The following is a 15,926-nucleotide window of genomic DNA, read 5'->3' on the forward strand; positions in this document are numbered from 1 at the left end:
CAGGCCAGTGGCTCTGTGGCCAGTGGCTCTATGGCCAGTTCTGAGGGATGACCTATTAGGGCACAGCGGCAGAAACCAGGCCAGTGGCTCTATGGCCAGTTCTGAGGGATGATCTATCAGGGCACAGCGGCAGAAACCAGGCCAGTGGCACTTCGGCCAGTTCTGAGGGATGACCTATTAGGGCACAGCGGCAGAAACCAGGCCAGTGGCTCTATGGCCAGTTCTGAGGGATGACCTATTAGGGCACAGCAGCAGAAACCAGGCCGATGGCACTGAGGCTCAGCGGGGAAGGGTAAAGTCAGGTCAAGCAATAGTGATAGGGGAACTGGCAGGAGATTCTGAGTCCACAAAACAGTCATCAGGATGTTGTGTTGCTGGGGTATACTTGTTTCCGGATTCCTCCAGCATTTTGTGTGTTATTCTGGATTTCAAGCATCTGCAGAATCTCTTGTGTTAACCTCATTTTAGGGACAGCTTCTTCCACTGTGCCATCAGATTTCTGAATGGACAATGAACCCATGTACGTTACCTCACAATTGTTTTTCTTTTTTGCACTACTTTCTGGTATCCATTCTAGAATTATAAGCTTATCTATTCTGACGGTGAAGGGGAAGAAGCTGTTCCTAAATCATTGAGCCTTCAAGCCCCTGTGCCTCCTCCCTGCTGGCAGTAATGGGAAGGAGGCATGTTCTGGATGGTGAGGGTCCATAATGATGGATGTTGCCTACTTGAAACAGAACCAGTAAGTGTTACATATTAAACACGAGAATCTGCAGATGCTGAAAAATCAGAGCTACGCACACAAAATGCTGGAGGAACTCAGCAGGTCTGGCTGCATCTATAGAAATAAATAAACAGTTGCCGTTTTAGGCCGAGACCTTTCATCAGGACTGGAGAGGAAAGTGGGGGGAGGGGAAGGAAGACATGCTAGAAGGTGATAGGTGAAGCCAGGTAGGTTGGAAAGGTAAAGGGCTGGAGAAGAAGGAATCTGATAGGAAAGGAGAGTAGAATTTGGGTGAAAGGGGAAAAAAGTGTGTGTATATTCACTTTTTTTTCTTAGTGGGGTGAAAGTATCATTTCAAATATACAATCAGAAGCAGCTTTAGAAATCGTGCCGAGGTTTGTTAGGGCACGTCCTGGTAATAAGACACCACATCACCAGCTGTAAATTGGAGAGGGAGAAAAAAAAAGACCCATTTAATCAACACTATTTAAAAGGGACAGGCAATATTTCTGCTGAGAGTGAAAACAAATCATTTAATTGAGTATACAGTTTGAAAGTTTTTTTTTTAGTAGTCATGTACTACAAGATTCAAAAGTTGGGAGTGGCAGATTGGTCATTGTGAACAATACATCTTTTCCTCTGAGCAGAACAGGAAGGATGTATGGAATGCCAACTCTGCTGCTCGTGGTGTACAATTGGTTATCAAATCTCCAACTACATGATGCTGGAGTTAATATTTCACCTTTCAAAAGAATGCTAGTAAGAAAATGGCACCAAGCCTCACAGATCACCGGCTTTAGAGAAAGGATTTGGACGAATATCAGCAGTTAAAATTATTTGAGGTTTTATATCTGGCATGAGAATTTAAACTGGAGTTGTGTGATTGATTAGTGTTACACATACTCAAGATTACGGATTAGCATTTTTAAGGTAATGCATCAAGAATAGAAATTATAAAACAACTGATGCTTGTTGATGAGATTCTGAATTTTAATTTTAGCAAAAACTGCAGATTAGGGAGGTTTTTGTTAGTCAGGTTATGAATATGGACAGTGAGAGGGAAAAAAACTTGAAAGGTATACATATCATTCACAAAGCAGCCTATTTTTCACAGATGAATAGCTAGAATATGATCTCTAAAGCACTCGGTAAAAGCGTACAGTCCCATAGTAATAAAAGATGTGTCCTGTGCCTCTCAGCAGAGATTAAAATGTTTTTAAACTTGCTCACGTCTTTGTGTTACATCTGTATGAACTCAGTAATTACCTGGGGACCTCAATTACTATGTTAAAGGAGCTCATGCCAAGAGCAAGTTATTCCTGTTGCAGTGTTTCACTCACAATGCTATGGTATCTTTTTTTCATTTGAAATTTTGATCAAGCTGCCTTTATAATTGCTCTGTAATTAACCCCTGCAGACAGTAACACAGGAGATTCTGCAGATGCTTGAAATCCAGAGTCACACACACAGTGCTGGAGGGACTCAGCAACAAGTCTACCCCTCTGGATACTGCTGGGGGTGGACGTCCATTCAGGGCTCAGACCAGTGGCACTGTGGCTGGCTCTGAGGCTCAGCGGGGAAGGATAAGTTCAGGTAGAGTGATAGTGATAGGAGACTCAGTAGTTGGAGTAAAGGACAGGAGGCTCTGAGTCCTCGAAAGAGACGCCTGGATGGTGTTTTGCCTCCTAGACGCTAGGGTCAAGGATGCCTCAGAGTGGCTATACTCTCAAGGGGGAGGGTGTGCAACCAGAGGTTGCGGTGCATATTGGCACCAATGACAGAGGGAGAAAGGGGTGCACAGTGAGAATAGGGAGTTGGGGAAGAGGTAGTAATAGCTGAATTACTTCCAGTGCCATGTGCTTATCAGAGCAGAAATAGGATGCTAGTCTGAATGATTGAATAACTGAGAAACTGTTGCAACGGGTAGGGTTTCAGATTTCTTGAACATTGGGATCTCTTCTGCAGAAGGTATGACCTGTACAAAAAAAGATGAATTACACCTGAACCTTGTGGGGGACCAATATCCTTGTGGTCCAATATCCTTGTGGTCAGGTTTGCTAGAACTGTCGGGGAGGGTCTGAACTAAGTTGGCAAGGGGATGGAAACTGGAGTGATTGGGCTAAGGATGAGGCTGTTGGTAGACATGCAGATGCAGTAAGGAAGAACAGGCAGATGACGGCAAAACTGCAGCCAATGGGATGAGTTGAAGTGAAGCACAAGGGCAAAATCAAAGAGGGCAATAAATTCAGGTCTGAAGGTGTCGTATTTGAATGCATGCAACATACAGAATAAGATAGGTAACCTTGTAGCGCATTTAGAGATTGGCTGACATGACAATGTGAGAATTACTGAGTTGTGGCTGATGGATCTTAATTGGGAACTGAACACCCAAGGATGCATATTGTATCGAAAGGACAGGCAGGAAGCCAGATTTGGGGGGGGGGGGGGTGGGGGGTGGTTCTGTTGGTTAAAAAAAAAGAAATCCAATCCTTAGAGAAAGGTGACATAGGATTGGAAGATGTAGAATCCTTGTGGGTAGAGTTAAGCAATTGTAAGAGTTAAAAGACCCTGAAGGGAGTTATATATAGGCCTCCGAACAGTAGCCAGTATGTGGGATATAAATTACAATGGGAAACAGAAAAAGGTATGTAAAAAAGGACGTGCTGTGATAATCATGGGGGAATTTCAATATGCAGGTAGATTTGGAAATTAAGGTTGGTACTTGATCCCAAGAGAGGGAGTTTGTAGAATGTCTATGAGATGACCTTTTAGAGCAGTTTGTGGTTGAGCCCACTTGGGGAAAGGCAATTCTGGATTGGGTGCTGTGTAATGGGCTAAATTTGATCACGGAGCTTAAGATAAAGGAAACCTTGGGAGACAGTGTTTATAATATGATGGAGTTCACCCTGCATTTTGAGAGGAAGAAGATAAAGTCCGATGTATCAGCATTACAGTTGGATAAAGGGAATTACAGAGGCATGAGAGAGGAGCTGGTCAAGGTTAATTGGAAGGGAGAGTAGGAAAGATGATGACAGAACAGGAAAGGAAGGAATTTCTGTGAGCAATTTGGAAGGGAAGCACAAAAGGAAAGGAGAGGGCATGTAATTGTGCAAAAATTAGTGGGAAGTTAGAGGATTGGGAAGCTTATAAAAGCCAACAGAAGGCATCTAAAAAGCCATAAGGAGAGACTAGATAAAGTATGAAGGTAAGCTAGCCAAAATATAAAAGAGAATGCCAAAAGCTTTTTCAGATATATAAAGAGTAAAAGAGAGGATATCAGGCCCCTGGAAAATGTTACTGGAGAAGTAGAAATGGGGGACAAAGAAATGGCGGAGGATCTAAGTAAGTACTTTACGTCAGTCTTCACTAGCAATAGGTCAGAAATTCAAGACTGTTGGATTAGAAGGGAGTGAAGTCGCTATTACTAAGGGGAAGGTCCTGGGGAAGCTGAAAGGTCTGAAGATATATAGGTATCTTGGACCAGATGCAAAGTTAGCATTCATTTTGAGAGGACTAGAATATAAGAGCAAGAATGTAATGTCAGACCACACTTGGAGTGTAGTGAGCAGTTTTACACTCCTTACTTAATAAAAGATGTGCTGAAATTGGACAGGGTCCAGAGGAAATTAACAAGAATGATGCTGGGAATGAAAGGGTTAATATATGAGGAGCATTTGATGGCTCTGAGTCTGTATTTGTTGGAGTTCAAAAGAATAGGGTGGGGGGTGAGATCTCATTGAAACCTATCAAATATTGAAAGGCTCCGATAGAGTGGATGTGGAGAGGATGGAACCAGAGGGAGAGCCTCGGAACAGAGGACATCCATTTAGAACAGATGAGGAGGAATTTCTTTAGGCGGAAGGTTGTGAATCTGTGGAATTAATTTCTGCAGACAGCTGTGAAGTCCAAGTCATTGAGTATATTTAAAGCGGAGATTGATAGGTTCTTGATTGGTAAGGGTGCCAAATGTTATGGGGAGAAGGCAGGAGAATAGGATTAATAAGTAATAGTAAACCAGCCATGTTGGAAAGGCGGAACAGACGCGTTAGGCCATTTGGTCTAATTCTGCTCCTTTGTCTAATGGTCTTGCAATCTGAATGGTGGCTGTCCAAAAGTATATATTAGGAGACTTGCTGACTAGTGGCATGAAATTATTGATATAACAAATCAGAAAATCATCCCTATCTGAGCAAAAATGGTCAAGTCAGTTTCTGTGATTGTTGCTTAAGGAAGTTCACCCTGTGTTAAGTACTTCGGTGTTCGAGACAATCACTATACTTGAACTTCAATATTGATAGTGAAATGTTGCCTCAGTCTTGTTAAGAAAGGGTTATGTACCATTTCCATGGAGGACCCTAATTGGTATATACCGTTAAACAAGGGTTCTTGTGTCCTTCAGGAGATGTTGGCTGAGCTCTTAAGTGAATGAGTATTCACAGCTGACCTCAGGCTGGCTCAGTGGGTTAATTTTGCTTGTCCCAATGTGTCTGATGCCATCAGTACCCTTCCAGGTATCCTCAAGCAGAAATGAAAGGCATGGATTATAATGAAAATCTTCATGGATTTGCAGACAGGATAATAAAGACTGAGGTGTACACAGAGGACACTGAAGTTTAATTTTTTAAAACTTTAAAAAAATTTTTTTTGTGGATTCTTTGTGGATTGTCCCACAGCCAAGGAGTTTGTGAATCAATATTTGTGGCTGTACAACTTAATAGTTAAAGAGAGGCCTCCAGTTCCAGGTCACCCCAGGCCTCCAGCCCTTAGCCCCAGATTCTCCAACTCACAGATGTCAGGCTTCCAACTTCGGACTTTGCCCCAGGACTTGCCGATCAAGTGTTTGAACTTTGAGCATCTATTTCTGGAATTGCACAGATCTTTGACCCCGTGGCCTGTGCCTTTGGGACTCGTTCCATCATCAATCTTCAGGCTGCTATCTCCAGACCTTCTATCCTCTGCACCTTGATCTTCAGCTTTGCTGTTCGGACTTCGCCGGGCTTGACCTTCCAGTCTCAACTTACTGCTCATGTGGGCCTTTGATCCTGGTGACTGGGAGTGGGGGGGGGGGTACGGGGTCACCGGTCCTCGAGTCTCCCCCCATATGGACCACCAACATGGGACTCGCTGACTTATTGGTCTCCACAGTGCCCGTCAACACAATTTCTGGGATCACTGATGTTCAGACGCGGAACACTTTGACCTGGACTCAAACTCCTGCCCAGACTCTTAATTTACTGGCCCTGACCTTTAACTCCCCTCATCCCTATCCCTATCCCTAAACCCTAATCTGACCCCAAACTCCCTGTGCTGACTCCAAAACCATCCCTACAAACCTAAAAATGCAACAACTAATTCTGAGCCATGACAACAAGGGACATCGTAGCTCTGCGCTATCTTGACCCAGAAGTGATACTGAGCAATTTGGTGGAGCTGCAGGCTGACAAATCTCCAGATCCACCCTGACTTTGTCACGGGTGCCAAAACAAAAAACATGGTTATTGAGACAGTTGACGTAATGTTTTTAATTTTCCAACATACCCTACATTCAAAGAAAGTTCTATCATTGGAAAGTGAAAAATCAACCTCCTTTATTTCAAACAGGGTGGTAGACAGAAAGCAGGAAACCACGGGACAATCAGCTTAACATCTGTTACAGGGAAAATTTTAGAAACTATTATTAATAGTGCTAGCAGGGAACTTAGAAAAAAAGTCAAGATAATCACCCAAAGTCAACATGAGTTTGTAAAAGGGAAATTATCATTGTCCAATTTCTTGTTATTAGTTAAGATAACATTTGCTGTGCATAAAGGGGAACAATGAACATATTTTCAGACCTTTATTTCCTTGCTTTATAAACCTATGGTCCACAGACTGCTTTCCATGGTTCTTAGTAGCTTCTGTACTAAACTACTTTTTGAAGACCTCTGAAACAAGTTTAGATATGGTTCTGGGGGAAAGCAATTTACTTCACCTGTAACAAACCCTACTTTTCTGATGTGTTTGTACAATATGAGTGTGCAAAACTGAAGTGATAATTGGTTTCTGTTTCTTGTTTTTTTAAAAATAGTTCCTAATTATGAGAAGCAGAACCTGGTTTATTATCACTGTTTTATGTGAAATGAAATTTGTTGTTTTGTGGCACCAGGACAGTGCAAAGACATAAAATTACTTTATAACCCAGCACGTAAGTGCAATTGCGAAGAAAACATGGCAGTGCTTCTACTTCCTTAGGAGTTTATGGAGATTTGGCATGACATCTAAAACTTTGACAAACTTCTATAGATGTGTAGTGGAAAGTGTATTCACTGGCTGCATCATGGCTTGGCATGGAAATATCAGTACTTTTGAATGGAAAATCCGCCAAAAGGCTGTGGATTCGGCCCAGTCCATAATGGGTAAAGCCCTCCCAACCATTGAATACATCTACAAAAAACGCTGTTGTAGGAAAGCAGCATCCATCATCAGCGATCCCCACCACCCAGACCACACTCTCTTCTTGCTGCTGCCATCAGGTAGAAGGTACAAGAACCTCAGGACTCACACCACCAAGTTCAACAACAGTTGCTACCACTCAACCATCAGGCCCCTGAATAAAAGGCAGTAACTACACTCACTTGCCCATCCATTGAGATGTCCCAACAACCAATGATCTCACTTTAAGGACTCTTTATCTCATGTTCTCATTATTTATTGCTATTTATTTATATTTGCATTTGCACAGTTTATTGTCTCCTCTCTGGATAATCTTTCATTGTTCCTGTTATTGTTACTATATAGATTTGCTGAGTATGCCTGCAGGAAAATGAATCTCAGGGCTGTATATAGTGACATATACTGTATGTACTTTGCTCACAAATTTACTTTGAACTTGCAAGTGATTAAAAACTGTAATAATGGGGGTGTCCACGGACCATTCAGAAATCTGACGATGGAGGGGGAGAAGCTGTATGTGAATCATTGAGTGTGGGCGTTCAAGCTCCTGAACCACCACCCTGATGGTTATAATGAAAAGATGGCATGTCCCAAATTGTGAGGGTCCTTAGTGATAGATGCTGCTTTCTTGAGCTTTGAGCTGTGCTGAAATGCATGATCATGAGTGTAGCGAGAGGAAAGCAGTGGGCTCAGCATGCACCTGTATGGATTGTTAGTGAGGAAGAGAGGTTATCGCCAATGCACACTGATTGGGGTCTCCCGACGAGGAAGACCAGGATCCAGTTACAGAGGGAAGTACAGAGGCCCGGGTTTAGAAGCTTGATGATTAATACCAAGGAGGTGATGGTATTGAACGCTGATCTGTAATTAATAACCAGCAGCCCGGCATAGATACTGCTGTTGTCTAGGTGCTCCAAAGTAGAGTGGAAAGCCAATGAGATTGTGTCAACTGTCGACCTGTTTGGGTGGTGGGCAAATTGCAGTGCATCTAGGTCTTTGCTCAGGTGGGAGTTAATTCTAGCTATGACCGACCTCTCGAAGCACTTCATTATGGTGGATAAGAGTCCTATTGATCAATAAGTCATTGAGGCAGCTCAACCTGCTCTTCTTGGGCACTGGATCGATTGCTGTCCTTTTAAAATGAGCAAGAACCTCAGCCTGCAGCAGTGAGAGATTGAATATGTCCTTGAACACTCTAGCCAGTTGGTTGGCACAGGTTTTCTGTACCCAGCCAGGCAAACCATCAGGACCAGATGCCTTGAGGGGTCACCCTTTAGAAGACTATTCTGTCAATGGTCTCCGAGATGGAGATCACAGGATCGCTTGCTGCTGTGAGGATTGATACAGCTGTAGTATTGGTCTCTCTTTCAAAGCATGCACAAAAAGCATTTAGCTCATCAGGGAGTTAAGTACCATTGTTAGGTTTCACCTTGTAGGAAGTAATGGCGTGCGAACCCTGCCACAGCTGTCATACATCTGTTTGTGGGAGGCCATTGGACTCTGGAGTACCAATCTTGAAAGCCACAGATCTCAGCCCTCAGCAGACTGTGAAACTCCTGATTCAATCCTGTTCATATAGTGTTTATAGGCTCATATCTGAGCTGGAACTCTTTGAATTGTTTGGCCCACACCCTCTAAACCTTTTCTCTGCATTTATCCATCCAAATGTCTTTTAAGCATTGTAACAACACCTGCCTCTACCTCACCCTCTGGAAGCTCATTCCAAACATCTGGCAGCCTCTGGGTGAAAACAATGCTATCAGGTCACCTTTATAAATCTATCCCCTCTAGCTTTAAGCTGCTCTACCCTGGAAAAAGTTTGTGATCATTTGCATCATCTACACCTCTCGGGATTTTATAATATCTCTATAAGGTCACCCCCCTCCTTCCTTTCCAAAAGACCATTATACAATAAGATATAGGAGCAGAATTTGGCCCATTGTGTCTACTCTGCCATTTCATCATGGCTGATCCAATTTTTCCTTTCAGCCCCAGTCTCCTGCCTTCTCCCAGTATCCCTTCATGCTCTGACCAATCAAGAATCCATCAAGCTCTGCCTTAAATAAAGACTTGGCCTCCACAGCTTCCTGTGGCAATGAATTCCACAGGTTCACCACTCTCTGGCTAAATAAATTCCTCCTCATCTCCATTCTAAAAGGATGACCCTCTATTCTGAGACTGTGTCCTCTGGTCTTGGACTCTCCCACCACTGGAAACATCCTCTCCACATCCACTCTATCAAGGCCTTTCACCATATGATAAGTTTCAATTAGGTCACCCCTCATTCTTTAGAATTCTAGTGAATACAGGCCCAGAGCCATCAAACGCTTTTCATAAGACAAGCCGTTCAATCCTGGATTCATTTTCATGAACTCGCTTGAACCCTGTCCAATTTCAGAATGTCCTTTCTCAGATAGGGGGCCCAGACTTGCTCACAATACAAGTAAGCCCTCACCAGCCCTTTATAAAGTCTCAACATTACATCTTTGCTTTTATATTCTAGTCCTCAGGATATGAATGCAAACATTGTATTTGCCTTCCTCTCCACAGACTTAACCTTCAGGGAATCCTGTACAAAGTCTCCCAAGTCCTTTTGTGCCTCAATTTCTTCTACCAAAGTACATGAGCATACACTTCCCAACACAGTGTTCAATCTGCCACTTCTTTGCTCATTGTCCTAATCTAAGTCTTTCTGTAACCTCTCTACTTCCTCAAATCTACCTGCCATTCCACCTATCTTCATCTCATCTACAAAGCCATCAATTCTGTAATCCAGATCATTGACATACAACGTAAAAAGAATCGGTCCCAACACAGACCCCTGTGAAACGCCACTAGTCACTGGCAGCCAACCAGAAAAGGCTTCCTTTATTTCCACTATTTTCCTCCTGCCACTGATTTATCTATGCTGGTATCTGTCCTGTAATACCATGAGCTCTTTACTTGTTAAGCACCTCATGTGTGGCACCTTGTCAAGGGCCTTCTGAAAATCCAAGTACACAACATCAGTTGATTCTCATTCGTCTATCCTGCTAGTTATTTCTTCAAAGAATTCCAACAAATTTGTTGGGGAAGATTTTTCCTTGAGGAAACTATGCTGACTATGGCCTATTTTATCATGTGCCTCCAAGTACTCTGACTTCACATCCTTAACAATCAACTCCAACATCTTTTCAACCACTGAAGTCAGACTAACTGGCCTAATTTCTTTCCTCTGCCTTTCTTCTTTCTTGAAGAATGGAGTGACATTGGCAATTTTCCAGTCTTCCAGAACCATTACAGAATCTAGTGATTTTTGAAGGATCATGACTAATGCCTCCATGATCTTGTCATCCATGTCTTTCAGAACCCTGCGGTGTACACCATTTGGTCCGGGTGACTTATCTAGCTTCAAGCCATTCAGTTTCCCAAGAACCTTCTCTCTAGTAATGGTAACTTCACACACTTCATGACCCCTGTCACCTAGAACTTCCACCATACAGCTAGTTTTTCTTCCATAGTGAAGACTGATGCAAAATACTTAATTCAGTTCATCTGCCATTTCCTTGTCCCCCATTACTACCTCTCCAGCATTGTTTTTCAATGGTCCGAAATCCATTCTCACCCCTCTTTTACATTTTGTGTATCAGAAGGATCTTCTGGTATCCCCTTTAATATAATTGATCAGCTTACTTTTATATTCCATCTTTACCTGCTTATTGACTTTTTAGTTGCCTTCTGTTGCTTTTTAAAAGGTTTCCAATCCTCTAACTTCTCACTATTTTTTGCTCTATAATATGCCCTCTCTTTGGCTTTTATGTTGGCTTTGACTTGTTAGCCACGGTTGTGCCATCTTGCCTTTAGAGTACTTCTTCCTCTTTAGGATGTCCTGTGCCTTTTGAATTACTTCCAGAAATTCCAGCCATTGCTACTTCGTTGTCATCCCAGCCAGTGTTCTTTTTCAATCAATTCCGGCCAACTCCACTCTCAGCCTCTGCAATTCCCTTTACTCCTCTGTATTACTGATACATCTGATTTTTAACTTCTCCTTCTCAAATTGCAGGATGAATTTGATCATATTATGATCACTTGTCCCTACGGGTTCTTTTACCCTAAGCTCTCTAACCAATTCTAGTTCATTGCACAACACTCAATCCAGAATTGCTGATCTCCTAGTGGGTTCAACCATGAGCTGCTCTAAAAAGCCGTTTCATAGGCATTCTAGAAACTCCCCTTCTTGGGATCCAGCACCAACCTGATTTTCCCAATCTATTGCATATTGAAATCCCCCATGAACATTGTAACATTGCCCTTTTGCCATGCATTTTATATCTCCCATTGTAATTTGTAGATAACATCCTTATTACTGTTTGGGGTTCTGTATACAATTCCCATCAGGGTCTTTTTACCCTTGGAGTTCCTTAGCACTACCATCAATGATTCAACACCTTCTAACCCTATGTCACTTCTATCTAATGATATGATTTCTTTTTTTTACCCACAGAGTTATGCCACCACCTCTGCCTTCCTGCCTGTCCTTTTGATACAATGTGTATCCTTGGACATTATCTCACAGCTGTAATCTTCTTTCAGCACTGATTCAGTGATGCCTCATCATACATGCCAATCTGTGACTGCTACAAGTTCATCTTCCTTATTTTGTATACTGTACGCATTCAAATAAAATACCTTCAGTCCTGTATTCTTCCTTTTTGATTTGGTCCACTTTTTCCATTGCAACTCATCCTGTTGACTGCAATTTTGCCCTATCATCAACCTCTCCTTGCTAAGAGTCTCACTACAGACTGTACTGCCTTTGTTTGTAAACCAGCTTCCTCATCCTCAGCACTATCCATCCCCCTGCCAAATTAGTTTAAGCTGTCCCAAACAACTCTAGCTGACCTGCCCACAAGAATAATGGACCCCCTCGGGTTCAAGTGTAATTGGTTCCTTTTGTACAGTTTGTACCTTCCCCAGAAGAGATCCCAATTATCCCTGAACCCCTGGCCCCTGCACCAGTTCCTCAGCCACACCTGCCAAATTATCCTATTTTTACCCTCATTGGTACATGGCACAGGCAGCAATCCAGAGATTACTACACTGGAGGTCCTGTTTTTCAGCTACCTACCTACCTCCCTAAAATCGCTCTTCAGGACCTCCTCACCTTGTGTACCTATGTCACTGGTGCCAATGTGTACTAAGACAACTGGCTGCTCACCCTCGCCCTGAGAATGCCTTGGACACGATCCGAGACACACCTGATGCTGGCACCAGGGAGGCAACATACCATACGGGTATCTCTATTGCACTCACAGAATCTCGTTTCTGTTCCTCTGACTATGGAATCTCTATCAACACTGCAGTTGTCTTCACCTCTCTGCTCTTCCGAGCCACAGCACCAGACTCAGTGCCAGAGACCCGGTCACTGTGGCTCACCCCGGTAGGTCATCCCCCTCAATAGTATCTATTGTATATGTGTTATTGAGGGGACCAGCCACAGGTGTACTCTGCACTGGCTGTGCATTTCCCCTTCTTCGCCTGACAGTCACCCAGTTACCTGTTTCCTACAATCTAGGGGTGACTACCTCCCTGTAGCTTTTGTCTTTCCCCTCCTCATTCTCCCATATGAGTCAATGGTCATTGAGCTGGTGCAGATGTGTTTATCTGAGAGACTGGAGTTCTCCCAGACTTCCCACATCCCACACACAGTACAAAACACTGCCCCTGGAGCCACTCTCACTACACTGCTCTGCCCTAAAAGATGAGCAATGAGCAAATAAGAACAGAAAGAGAAGAACTCACCAAATACTTTACCTGATGAGCCAAAAGCCACTTTAAACACTGACCCACTCACAAGAATGGCTGCTCTAGTTGTACTTGAGTTTCTTCTGTTGGCCCATTCCAATGAATCCCTCTTACTGATTGGCTGCTCCTCAACTCACAGAAACTGCTGCGAAGCTCGGCCTTTTAAATCTCAGTCACCATCCTGATTGAAAAGTAACTCTTTTCACACACGCTGATGTTCCAAAGAGATCATTCCTGTTGCAATTCCTTGAGCCACTCTTCCATCTCCATTAACTACTAGAGAAAAAAAAAAGACCCAGCCCATCCAGTCCCTCCTTGTAAGTCCTCCAGTCCAGGCAATATCCACGTGAGTCTTTTCTGTACCCATTCCTGCATGATGACAGGTTTCCTATAGCGATGTGACCATCCTGCTTACAACACTTTGGACGTGCCTCCCCAACATCTTGTACTGTTGTAACGTGACATTTCAACTTGTTCTCAATGCCCTGACCAATGAAAGCAAGCATACCAAACACCATCCTGTCTACCAGTGTCGCAGGTGGATAACGTGACTGATCAGCAGTTCTCTTTTTACAAAACCAGAGCAAAATGGGATGTCATGATCAGAAAGGGTAAGACGAGGGAATAATCACCAGTCCTTATAGCAGAATCAGAAGTGGAAAGAGTGAACAATTTCAAGTTCCTGGGTGTCAGTATCTCTGAGGATCCTTCCTGAGCTCAACATAAGGATGCCTCAAAAAGGCGGCATCCATCGTTAAGGACCCCCATCAAGCAGGTCATGCCTCGTTCTCATTGCTACCATCAGGGAGGAGGTACAGAGGCCTGAAGGCACACACTCAACAATTCAGGAACAGCTTCTTCCCCTGTGCCATGCAATTTCTGAATGGACATTGAACCCATGAACAGCATCTCACTATTTTTGAGCTACTAATTTAATTTAACTATTTAATATATATTTATACTTGTTGTAATTCACATTTCTCTATTATGTATTGCATTGTGCTGCTGCCACAAAGACAACAAATTTCACGACATGCCGGTGATATTAAACCTGATTCTGATGAAGGGTCTCACCCCGAGATGTTGACTCTTTATTCCTCTCCGTCGACATTGCCTGACCTGCTGAGTTCCTCCATCATTTTGTGTGTGTTGCCATACTTTCTAATTCTAGTTTGAGAAAGCATGGTATGTCAATGTAAAGGTTGTGATGCTGTCCAGTGGGAATTGTGTCATCATTAATGCATTAATTTTGCATTCTCCTCTCTCATTCTGCAGCCCTTCCTGCCTCTTATGAAACTGGTTTGTTCACCGGATGTGAAAATGTTTCTATGCAGTGCGTTTGTGCCAGCCTGCACAGAAGAACGTCAGATTGTCCCACCCTGTCGAGAGCTTTGTGAGAAAGTTCTTAAGGACTGTGAAAAACTGATCGAGACATTTGGGATCTTGTGGCCAGAGGAGCTGCAATGTGATCGGTATGAAGAATTGCATTGGTGTCTGACCCAAGTTATGTGATAAATATCTCTCTCAGTTTGGCAGGGAGGGTGGGGGGTGGTGTGGAGTGTGATAGGTATCTCTCTAACTCTGGGAGGAGAGTGGGAAGATGGATATCTCTCATTGTAGGGTTGAGGAATGAGATCGAGAAACAAGTTTGAGCAAAAACAAAGCATTGAATTTACAAAATGCAATGAAATGTTTCTCTTCTTTTTGGCCTGGAGGTACATTTTCTCTCTAAATTTACATGTTGGATTTTAATTTTGTAGTGCTTAATGCTCTGCTTGACTCTCAGCTGGGCATCAAACCTCGTAACAGTTCATTCCCAAAATGCCTGTTGAGATATTCACCCCTGCTGCTGGAGAAACCATTGTAAATGTACTAAACCTTCTCAGTCGCCTTCAGGCTGGCCAGTCCAAACTCTCTCACTCAAAACCCAGCATTAACACTTGGCACACCTTGTGCTCTTTGACAATCTCCACTACTGCTTATCTGAAGGATAACAATAAATTAGGTTTGGGAGACAATAATTGTCATTGATTTAGAGCATGGTATTTAGGTGATACTTTCAAGTCCAGAGCCCCCTTTTTTCTCAACCTCCAATGAGTTTTTCTTTTTCCAATGAACCTTGAAGTCATGATCCAGCACTCTAGAACTTCCTTCCACACCTCAGGTTTTCCATAAATCTGTAAGATATAGGAACAGAGTTAGGCCAGTTGGCATTCTGAGTCTGCTCTGCCATTGAAACATGGCTGATAGTGTATGGCATAGTAGGGCAATGGTTAGAATAATGCTACTATAGCGCCAGGTTCAATAGCCCTGTTGTCTGTGAGGAGAGTGTACATTCTCCCCATGTCCAATGGATGTTCCACTTTCCTTGCACCTTGCAAAGGTGTACGGGTTAAATTATTAGAACATTAATCAATTACATAAGATGTAATTGGGCAGCACAACCTCATTGGGTTGGAAGGGCTTGTTACCATGCTGTGTCACTAAATGAAACAAAATACAAATAATTTTTTTCAACTCCATTCTTTTGCCTTCTCCCCATAATCATTAGTTCCCTTACCAATCAAAAACTTGATCAGTCTCTCTTTATGCTCCAAAGTTCTCCTTCAATTTTTGCCATCAACGTGCATTTTGTAAACATAAAAGCCTGCATTTTTCAGTGCTGAGGGGATAAAAATCAATGTTCTTCCCCCTCTGGTGTGGAGCAGTTGTAGCTATTTCCATATTACCACGCATTGCCCTAGAAATTTATCCAGCTAGTTTTGATTGTGAGTCATGTCTTTGAACAACAAAGCGATTTCTATATTGAGGAGAATGGAATGACATCACTCCTTGTGCAAAGCTTTTTGGACAGTGTAATAGGTGGCAGATTGAGGCTTTGGGACTGACATTTGCATAGAAAAGTGAGGGGGAGCTCAATGCTACGTTCACTTGACACACCTTTTTGGGGGCAAATTAATTTTTAAGCCAAAAACACATGCTCTAT

At 42.9% G+C, this 15,926-nt stretch overlaps 1 protein-coding gene across 1 annotated transcript in view; it reads left to right on the forward strand.

Annotated features, from left to right (window-relative positions):
• LOC140730902 (frizzled-6-like) overlaps positions 1–15,926 on the forward strand; it is an 80,832-nt gene that overhangs the window by 34,209 nt on the left and 30,697 nt on the right. Inside the window, exon 3 of the mRNA XM_073051935.1 lies at positions 14,216–14,412. Coding sequence (XP_072908036.1) covers positions 14,216–14,412 — 197 coding nt within the window. The remainder of the gene's footprint in view (positions 1–14,215; positions 14,413–15,926) is intronic.

This window comes from Hemitrygon akajei, chromosome 1, assembly GCF_048418815.1.
Source record: "Hemitrygon akajei chromosome 1, sHemAka1.3, whole genome shotgun sequence".
Classification (NCBI taxonomy): domain Eukaryota; kingdom Metazoa; phylum Chordata; class Chondrichthyes; order Myliobatiformes; family Dasyatidae; genus Hemitrygon; species Hemitrygon akajei.